This window comes from Carcharodon carcharias, chromosome 15, assembly GCF_017639515.1.
Source record: "Carcharodon carcharias isolate sCarCar2 chromosome 15, sCarCar2.pri, whole genome shotgun sequence".
In the NCBI taxonomy this organism is placed as follows: Eukaryota; Metazoa; Chordata; class Chondrichthyes; order Lamniformes; family Lamnidae; genus Carcharodon; species Carcharodon carcharias.
This window is the reverse complement of record NC_054481.1, coordinates 115,432,276-115,442,419: the sequence shown is the minus strand read 5'-3', so window position 1 is coordinate 115,442,419 and position 10,144 is coordinate 115,432,276. Positions and strand designations below refer to the sequence as shown.

The following is a 10,144-nucleotide window of genomic DNA, read 5'->3' as shown; positions in this document are numbered from 1 at the left end:
GAACTTGCATTCCCCTTACTCACACTTTAAACAAAGACATATTTGGGTGAACTATTCCAGGCCTATTAAGTTAGAGCCTCACCTGAAGCCATCGAGGAATACTGCGCATGCCCTGACTGGGGTTTGTGGGTATTTGCTGGTGGTGAAGGCTCTCCCCTATTCAGGGATCTCATAAAACAGGCCCCTTGATTTCGTTAACTCGTCGTCTTTTTTCCCCACAGAATTCCTCAATATTCTTTACTGTTCAAATTTTAATCTCAAAGGAACATCTGTTGTGGGGAAAGACACGGAGCTCAGCTGTGCTACATGTCAGCCTGGTACTGCACAGCTCATTCATGTCTCACAATTCTGGTGTCAGTTTGCTACACATCAAATGTGAAAAGAAAGCAGCATACAGGCCATATAGGGCCTTTCATGAATTCAGGATGTCTCAAAGTGCTTAACAGCCAATCAAATATTTTTGAAGTGTAGTTACATTTGTAATATAGGAAATGTGGCAGCCAATTCATATACATCAAACTCCCACAAATAATGATGTGCCATGACACCAGGGAGAACTCCCTGCTCTTCTTTGAATAGTGTCGTATAAGCTTTTACCTCTGCCAAAGAAGACAAGTTGGTTTAACAACTTATCTGAAAGGTGGCACCTACTGACACTACTGCACTCCCTCAGTGCTGCACCAAATTTTGTGATCAAATCTCTGGAGTGGGGCTTGAACACACAACATTCTGATTCTGAGGTAAGAGTTCTCCCTACTGAGATATCATTGCCATGTAACTAAAGGTAACAATTCCCTCATCATGAAATGTGTGCCCTTCAACTTACACAACATAACCCATGGATGGGTATAAAGTTTCTTTGTCCAATATTTTAATGAAGGAAATAGCTCATTCAAATGAGTGGCTTTGTTAAAATATTGGACAGAGGAATTTAATCCAAATGTGTTGATGAATTAATATCCCAGCTCAATTCCAAGGCTTGTGTCTCAAAAGCTAATTTCTGTGCATGTGTATAAGCTCCACATTCAGCACACCAAAGCAGCCAATATTTAAGAGTAGGACAGACCACATTGGCAACAGAGAATCTGGTGGTCCTTGATCCAGCGACATGATTTGGGCAGCACGAATGAAAAAACTGGGAGTGTCTGGCCTGTACAAATTAGTATTTGTGCCTCGGGTCTTATGTGTGTTAGCTTTTCACTGTATGTTCAACCAGGTGAGAATCTCCTGTTTTGTGAAGGAAGATGTTCTCAGTATTTCCCTGTCTGAGGGATTAGCAGGACAAGTCCATGGATTTACCTCTCTTCCTGTGGTTAGTATGCCAAACAGAGCACAATTGGGATTAGGAACTCAACAAGACACACACTCTGTCACTGCAAAGTGCTGCATCTGATCAAAAAATAGCTCATCCTCAAATGCTTCTCTCCACTCCATCCCATCACCTAATGGCACTGATTCATGTTAGTGTTTGGGTTCACATAAAACCTTAACCAAATGGTCACTTTTCATATGGCAGCCGAGACAACAAGTATCACGATGTTCACTGACTGTGGTGGGCATCACACTCTTGCCAGATCCTGTCCTTATCTGGTCATCCAAATGTGCACTTTCCTGCAGGGGTCGCTGGACTGTAAACATGAGCAGAAACCCTGACTTACTGTTCCCTAACCCAGGGGCATTGAGTCCAGTGTAATGATGTTGGTTGAATATAACAACAGTGACATTACCCTCTAAAAAACCTGATGTGCTGTGGCAAGAAATCTCACAGCAGAGATCTACATGAGGTGTACATGAAGCGGAGGTTTATAAACCATCCTCACAGTGAGAATTTCTTTTAAGAAGGTTCCAACTCTTCCTCTTTTTTATTCTCTAATGTCAATGGGTTGATTTTAAAATTATACTTATATTGTTCTGGGTGGAGATAAAAATCTGGATGCAAAATAAATTGAAATGGAAAAAAAACTTTTTTGAAAGTTGGCAGACTTTGAATGACCTTTGACATCTCACCTGTGACGACAACGGCGCAAAAATCTCATAATCTTTCGTGCAGCTTGGTCCTGTTTCTTGGTCAGCAGACTACTCCTGAAATAAGACCAAGAGAAAAAAAAGACAGCTCTCTTTAGTCCTGACAATGCTGCACCTTAGCAGGCAGTGAGGCATTTGTGTTAGGGCGGTTTTACTTTAGAGTGTCGCCAGTGAGCCATGGGTTTCACCCACTGACTGGCAAACATGGGATTCACCTGTCAATGGCTGCACTAGATAAACAGTTGGAACTCCAAGGAGCACCATGGTCATGAGACTCCATTTATTTGCCATTTCCCAGGAACCCCTTACCAAACAGAAAAATGCTTTTTACCTACATTACCACCAAAACACAAACAGCAGAAAAGGCAGTTTCATTGATTCTGTATTGGAGTAACAAACCCTCGAATGAGAATGGCGCACATTCCAACTGGGAGTAACACCCCCCCACACACCTGATTGGGAGTTAAACACCTTGCAAGCTGAGGCCTCAGTTCAGATCCCTGCTGAAAAGCTGAGGCTTCAGTCCTAGACCCCAAAGAATTGAGAGAAGAATTCTGTTTACACATGATGTCCTACCTGATTTTCTGTTGGACCATAGCAGCTGTCCTTCGCTTCTGCCTCATTTTTCCGTACTCCTTGTAGCTGCGGTAATACTGCTGGATGAGGACAGCTGCCCGCCGACTCTGCTGGAACTTCTTCTGCTCATAGTAACTGCGGAACTTGCTCTGGATCAGGATGGCGGCCAGCGTCATCTTTTTGTAAAGTGCATACTGAAAGAGGCATAAAGGAAATCCTGGTCAGAAAGGGAGGCAGGGGATGGAGGCAGGTGCCATGGAGAGAAAGGTGAATAGGGGTGGGGGTGTGGTGAAGGGTCCCCCGTTAAAATGGTCACCCCTGTCACTGCAACCTCAGTATTCCAGGACCCTCACCTCAAATAAGTAACTGACTACTAACAAGGCTGAGCCAAAATAGTGACAACAATAAGAACATAAGAAATAGGAACAGGAGGAGGCCATACAGCACCTGACCTGAGCCTACTTCAGCAGCCAGCAAGAACATGGCTGATCCTCTACCATAACTCCACTTTCCCACCCTGTCTCCATATCCCACAATTCCCTGAGTGCCTAAAAAAATGGAGGAGAAAACAAAAATAGGCTAACAACCAAATAAGCAGGATCTGACTTTGAATCAGTAGTCATTGACTTTAATATCTCATTTACTGTTTTTCTGCACATATGAAGCTGACCAACATATATAGGCTGCAAGCTTCCCCCACACCCACCCACTAGAAAACACATATAGCTTAAAACCCTAATTTAAACTTCAGTCTATAATCGGATTGCCGACTCTGTTTGGATATATCCCTAGAGCTTTCATTACGTGGCGTCTCACTGCCAAACATCCCACCCAGGCAAACAGGTATCTTTATCATCAAAATTTTTATAACTAATAAACAAAAAGTGTTCATAGGAAATGAAAAAAAACACACCATTTTATAATGCCCTCCTATGATTTTCTCCATGTTTTGCTCACAGCATTTTCCAGGAGATTAATCTTTAATTCCAGGAGACTCCAAGACAATCTGGGAAGGTTAGAAACCCCTATCCTATATGCTGATTACTATGGTTTATCAGAGCCCAGAGTTTGGAGGCACCAAAACTCACATCATTGATGATTCCTGGAACACTGGTTTAGCATTTTCTTCAATGGCAGCAGGTGCATGTAGTTGTGCGAGAATCCTTGCATTGTAAAAGGATTAGATACAAATAGCACTAGCCCCACCACATTGAGAGGTCATTTTCATATCACATCAAGACACTCATGATTACTGGTTAGGCCTCAGCTGCAGTACTGTGTCCAAATTGAGATTGCATTTTAGGAAGGATGTCAAAGCCTTAGAATTGAATGCAGAGGGGATTTACTTGAATGGTGCTCAAATAAGATGAGGGACTTCAGTTTGTTGGAGAGACTAAAGAAGCTGGATTTGTTCTTCTTAGAGTGAAAAGGCTTTACGGGAGATTTAACGTTCCAAATTCCGAAGGGGGTTTAATACAGTAAATAAGGAGAAATTGTTTCCATTGCCAGAAGCATTGGTAGCCAGAAAACACAGATTTAAAATAAGTGGCAGAAGAACTGGGGGATGGAGTGGAGGGGGAGGTAGGTGGGGGAGGGGGAGGGGGAGGGGTGTGGCAGTATGTAGATGAACAGAATGTTTCTTTTTACCTTGAGTTGTGTATGAGCTGGAATGGACTGCCTGAAAGCATGCTGGGAGCAGATCCAATTGTAACTTTTGAGAGGGAAAAGAATAAATACTTGAAAAGGAAAGATTTGGAAGACTATCGGGAAAGAACAGAGGAGTGGGACCAACCAGAATGCTTTTACAAAGAGCTGGCACAGGCAAGATGGACCAAATGGACTCCATCTATGCTGAATCATTCTATGATGATCTAAGGGCAGGCACATCACAGGGGTTTTTTTTCTCACTCCCACATCTGTTTACAAAGCAACATGTCCCTTTAAAATGAAAATGAAACACACATTGCCCCATGGTGTCTGATGGCTTCAGTGAACAGGAAGGATTTGCTACAATCCACACAGAAGATGGCTGGACTAACAGTGCATACACACAGTGCCCTAGGGTAGTGAAACCCAGCTCTACTCCCACACACATTTGGAAGTACAGGGCAGAAGGAGTGACAGGAAAGACAATTTCTGCTTATTTATTCCACGGCAGCACAATTATTACGCTGATGGAGTAAGATGAAGTAGGCTAGGAGGAGCTTTGAATGGAGCATAAACACCAGCATGGAACATTTGGGCTTAATAACCTGTTTCTGTGATATAAATTCTATATCATTACATGTATGTAATTTTGTAATTTTGAATGCTTTGTTTAAATCTACTCTTAATTTTCTCTACTCTAAGGAGAACAAACTCAATTTCTCCAGTTCTCCATATAATTGAAATTCCACATTCCTGATACCATTCTAATAAATCTCCTCTGCATCTTCTAAAGAAAAGTGAGAAGGGCTCACACAAAATAAAATTGCTTAATCTGATTTTAATTATAATTCATATGGAACATTTTGATTTGACTGGAAGGATTCTGCTAGGCATATGGAGACAGCACGTAGCAACCCAAACTCCACTGCCTTCAGAGATCTCAATATGGTGCTCACAACTTAAAAGCTTCATTAAAAAATAGCAACACAAGCTTGTGCCCAAATACTGCTTTATAATGCTTGGTCGCTTAGTGACCTACAAAAAATTAGCTGAATATCACAGCAGTGCACCATGAATGAGAACAAAATTCCATTTGTGTAACTGCATTACCTTCAAGGCTATCCATGTAAGCTTGCAAAGTGAATACAATTGAACATTAGTACCAGAGGAAAAAAAAGACCCTTCAATCCAAGAGGGGAGCTTGTCCTAATCGGTGCTGGGACACAACAACAACAGCAAGCTACACCAATACAACATCTTTAATTTAGGAAAACGCCCCGAAAGTGCTTCCTAGAGGCACCATCAAACAGTAATGTTTAGCCAAAGAAGGAATGATCAGTATAGAGTGACCAGAAATTCAAGAAAGTTGGTTTTAAGGAGGGTCTGAAAGGAAGAGAAGTGGGGCGGGGGTGCTGGAGAGGCGACGAGGGTTAGGGAGGGACATGGATCTGCGGAGGGCAATTTTTAACTTTTAAACGCAAACATGGTTGACCTTCAGTACTCTGAAGCTGCCTCACAATTCACCATCCCTTTGTCAGATACCGAATAGGAACAGGACAAGACCATTCAGCCCCTCAGGCTCGTCCTGTCATTCAGTTACATCATGACTGGTCCATCTTGGTTTCATAACCTTTCATTTTCCTTGCCTTTAAAACCTGAGCAGATTGAAATGACTGGATTGGGTGAAACATTGGTTTCAGACCTGCCCAATTTTACTCTCTGTTGAAGCCAGTCTTGGATGGAGTGTAAAACCAGCATTCCACTAGATCCCTAAGATTTCTGCCCAAGGCGATAGGTTAAAATTCCTCCCCCCCCCCTCCCCCCACCCCCCCCCCCCCCACCCCCCCCCCTCCCCCCCCACCCGCCCCAACCCCCCAACTCCTCACATCTAAGGGTCTAACCAAATGATATCAATTCAGGTGAAAAGTAGACAGCCGGAGCCAATTTTATTTTTTTTATTAAGAAATCTGAATAAAATGTCCAAGGCCAAGTTCTATAAGACACAGGCAGGGCTGAACTGAGCAGGAGAGAATACAAAAACAAATCAGGAAATAGGGCTTAGATGGCACCAAGATTGAAGTTTTTGAAAACCTGATTGTAGGAAGAAGAAATGGTAGAGGGTGGTGGAACTACACTTCTGAGATGCTTGGAAATAACCTCAGGACTAAAAGACAGTGCATTGTGTCTTGAATTCAAGACAATGAGAATGCAAAGAGGTATTGGTGTATAAGTTGTGCATGGAAGAAAGTGGAGAGGCATTAACCAAAGTAGCCTCAATGAAATATTAAGAGACAAGGCAGGTTGTGATAGAAAGTTGGAGATCATAGGTAACAGCAGGATCTGGACTCTTACTAGAGTATCAGTGAGCTGTGAAAACCGAGTGGGCTTCAGAAGAGATACTGATTAACAGCATCAGGATATGCCAGTATCCGTCATAAGGAGTTAATCCATATTAGTTCCAAAAGCTGCTCCTCTTGTGGTTCTCTTGCCATCTGTTTTGTATCATTTGCGTAACTGGAACTAAGCCAGGCTTAATGTTTTTTTACAGTTTTTGTGAATTATTTTCTCAAAGAAAACGATAGGTGTTAGTGTTGGGGAATGGAACACTTCCAACACCCAACACCCATATCTGAGATATGGATGGTTAGATGTAGAGAAAAGCTCCCTCTACCCAATTACCCAATAATGCAAAGTAAAGTTCCCTCCACCCTGCCTTGTCAAGTACTCCAAGATTAGCCACAGCACAGGTTAGATGCAGAGTAAAAACTCCCTCTGCTTTTGCCCCAACAATGTGCCTCAGCACCAATCTCATGAAGATCACCCTCCACCGCCCCCCCCCCCCCCAACCCCCCTGCCAATTTTACACCAATTCAGGGCAGTTTTAAGCAAGGGAGCTGGATTGATTCTGTCCAACTCATCTCAGCTTACAGCCAGAGAGCTTCATGTGGATTTGAAGCCACATTTGAGAAACTGAACATACGGAGTCCAATCAACTGCATCATCCAATGTTCACTGGGCTCGTGTTTGAACAGTGTCCTGTATGAACTACTGCAAGGCACATGTAACAATGAGCAGAACATTTAGCTTGGGCAGGGTGGCATAAAAAAGGGAGACTACTTTCATTCCTTCCAATGGAATCAGGTCAGGGGGTTGTTCCTGCTGACTTGGTGTTGTGCAGCCTCTGCCCCCTGTGTGTGCGCATATCGAGAGTTTTCAACTGCACTGGGAACAGGAAGAACTGCTTAGTCTCAATCTAAAGTTGGTGCTTGTTTGGAGCTGGATTTATTGATGTACTCCTCATTGCAAAGCAGGTGAACTCTCAGGAAACCCAAAAAGATGCAACGTGACATATTCAGTGAAGTGTGACAGTAAACTCCTATCGTGGTGCAACTAATCACTGAGGGCCAGATGGGTTAGCAAGTTGGGAGACTCTTTTTCTGATGTAGAACAGTGCGTCAATAGATGAGCATCAATGTCACACTTTTTAGTCCCTCATGAAGAAAAATTAAAATCACTTCAAGCCACCCACTTTCCTGTGTTGCAAATGTTTTGATTTCCAGTTTTTTTAATGTTGTTCAGCTCATTTTTCTTCTGAATTTTGCTCTTTCGTTCCTGAAACTGCACATATTCTGCCTCACACACTCCATCCTTCTACCTCAAGTGTATTGAAAATGAGACACGTTTCACCATCTGCTACACAAACTCCTTGTCCAGGACCTGTAATCTGTAGAACTCCTTGCCCCTCCCTCAGTCTTTCCTCGCTTGTGCTCTACAGACTACATAGTCCCAAATTTGAGGTCAGCTAGTCACTGTTACTGCTTGATTCACCTTGTCTTCTTTCAGTGTTGACTTTGGCCATTTCACAAAAGTTTTCTCAATGTTTAAAAAAAACTGCAAATTGAAATCCAGCCAATTTTCAAACAGTACTTTAACTCTGAACAAAAGGTTAATTTCCACAAGCCGAGTGTCAGATCGCCGGTGTTACTAGAACCAAAACTGTGGAAACTCCCAGCACAACACTTGGCACATGCCAATCTGATTTTTTTTAGCACGTTTCTCCCATCCCCCCCCAACAATGTTTCTTCCCATTACCCCCACACTCCTGAAGGTGTTACTTCCTTGCTAACATTGGATTTTACAGACACTGCAGTGACCCACCATCGACCCTACCTGGGTGGTTGTATGTCGAGGCCAGACAGCAATTATTGACAAGCTATTGCCCCATGAGGGGCATCATGGCTAAGTTCGATCCTGCCCTCAGGAAGTGGGGGGTGGCGGGCGGGGAAACCTGACTAATACCCCCTCTCCCACTAACTCAGTGACAGTTCCAGTAAAGCAGCCTGAGATCAGATGGGCGGATTGACCATGCTGCTCCATGGGTGCTCCCACCACGACATGCAAAGTGTCACATTTAATTTTTACCTGTTTATATTTTCTGTAGCAGCGCTGAATGACAGCAGCAGCCATTTCCTGTTGTTCCCTGAAAGGACGTCCCTAAAAAATTGGAAAACATGATATTAACAACAGTGACTTTCCACACTTCCATTTAGAATCAAGGCTGATACAGCAAAGGGGGAGGGCATTCAGGCTTGGCCAGCTCTTTGGTAGAGCTATTCAATTAGCCCCACTCTCCTGCTTTTTCCCGATAGCCCTGTAATATGCTCCCCTTCAAAAATGTATCTAATTCTCTTTTGAAAGTTACTATTTAATCTGCTTCTATCACCCTTTCAAGCAGTGTGTTCCAGATCACAACATCTCACTGTGTAAAAAAATTTGTTTCCTCCTGTTGCCTTTTGCCAATCACCTGAAATCTGTATCCCTGATTTTTTTTTGTTCATTCACCAGGAATTCACCAACCGACCCTTCTGCCGTTTTTGTATATCAGTACCTGTTATTTATGTTTTTGACAATCTTTCTCCCCACTTTTCCTGAAAGGGGTTCCACAGGCACAGGATACCCTCCAGTATACCTGCCCTGCCTCCATTTGTGTCTCAATTGCAGTTTAAACATGGAGGATATCACAAATTAGCCCACTCCTCTACCTCAGCCAATATTAACACACATGCACTTACCAGTGCAGGTCACTAGGTAATGAGTATAAACAGCACACACAGCTGATATTACACATCTCAGCCCCAGAGGTGGTAATGCTGCAGGAATGTCCTACAGGGAAACTGAGCCCTTGAAACCCAGAAATTAACTGTTACAATGAAGGAAACACCGTAGCCAATTTGTGCACAGCAAGGTCCCACAAACTGCAGTGTGCTAATAGCTAGATAATCTGGTTTACTGAGAGATGTTTGTTGAGGGATAAATATTGGCTACAGAGAAGAGGACTACCTTGCTCTTTTTTAAGCATTGTACTATGGGATCTTTTATGTCAACCTGAGATACTGATGACAGCCCCTCTGACAGTGCAGCACCCCTCAGTACTGGCACTGGGAGTGTTGTCCTAGACTAAGTGCTCAAGTACCTGCAGTGGACCTTGAAACCATAACCTACTAATTCAGAGGCGAGAATGCTACCCCCTGAGCCACGGCTGACACAAGTTGACACACGGACACATGACAAGTTTGTTCACTGCAACTCACATGCTGATCCTATGTGAGGACAGCGCCTCTAACCTTGTATTTCCGGAAGGCGGTTTGCACCAACTTTGCAGCCTCGTACAGCTCTCTCTGCTCGTGATCTGACAAGGTCAGCTGGGCAAATTCATTCTCCATCTTTTCACTGGTTGATGCGCTCAGGAACTCAGACCAATCGGCTGCTGATGGGAGAGTGGGTTTCTCAAAATTAGCCTCGCTGTTTGGTGACAAAGCAGGGCTTTGGCTTGCGTTAGAGGGAGGAGTCAAGGGCTCGCTGTACAAAGACCTAGAACATAAAAAGGGAGGTAAAG

At 43.4% G+C, this 10,144-nt stretch overlaps 1 protein-coding gene across 1 annotated transcript in view; it reads right to left on the bottom strand.

Annotated features, from left to right (window-relative positions):
- Positions 1-2,003: 2,003 nt before the first annotated feature.
- Positions 2,004-10,144, bottom strand: part of camta1a (calmodulin binding transcription activator 1a) — a 1,037,373-nt gene continuing 1,029,232 nt past the window's right edge. The window contains exons 17-21 of the mRNA XM_041206569.1: positions 9,873-10,119; positions 8,671-8,742; positions 5,359-5,379; positions 2,602-2,795; positions 2,004-2,082 (exon numbers count right to left, since the gene is read on the bottom strand). Coding sequence (XP_041062503.1) covers positions 2,004-2,082; positions 2,602-2,795; positions 5,359-5,379; positions 8,671-8,742; positions 9,873-10,119 — 613 coding nt within the window. The remainder of the gene's footprint in view (positions 2,083-2,601; positions 2,796-5,358; positions 5,380-8,670; positions 8,743-9,872; positions 10,120-10,144) is intronic.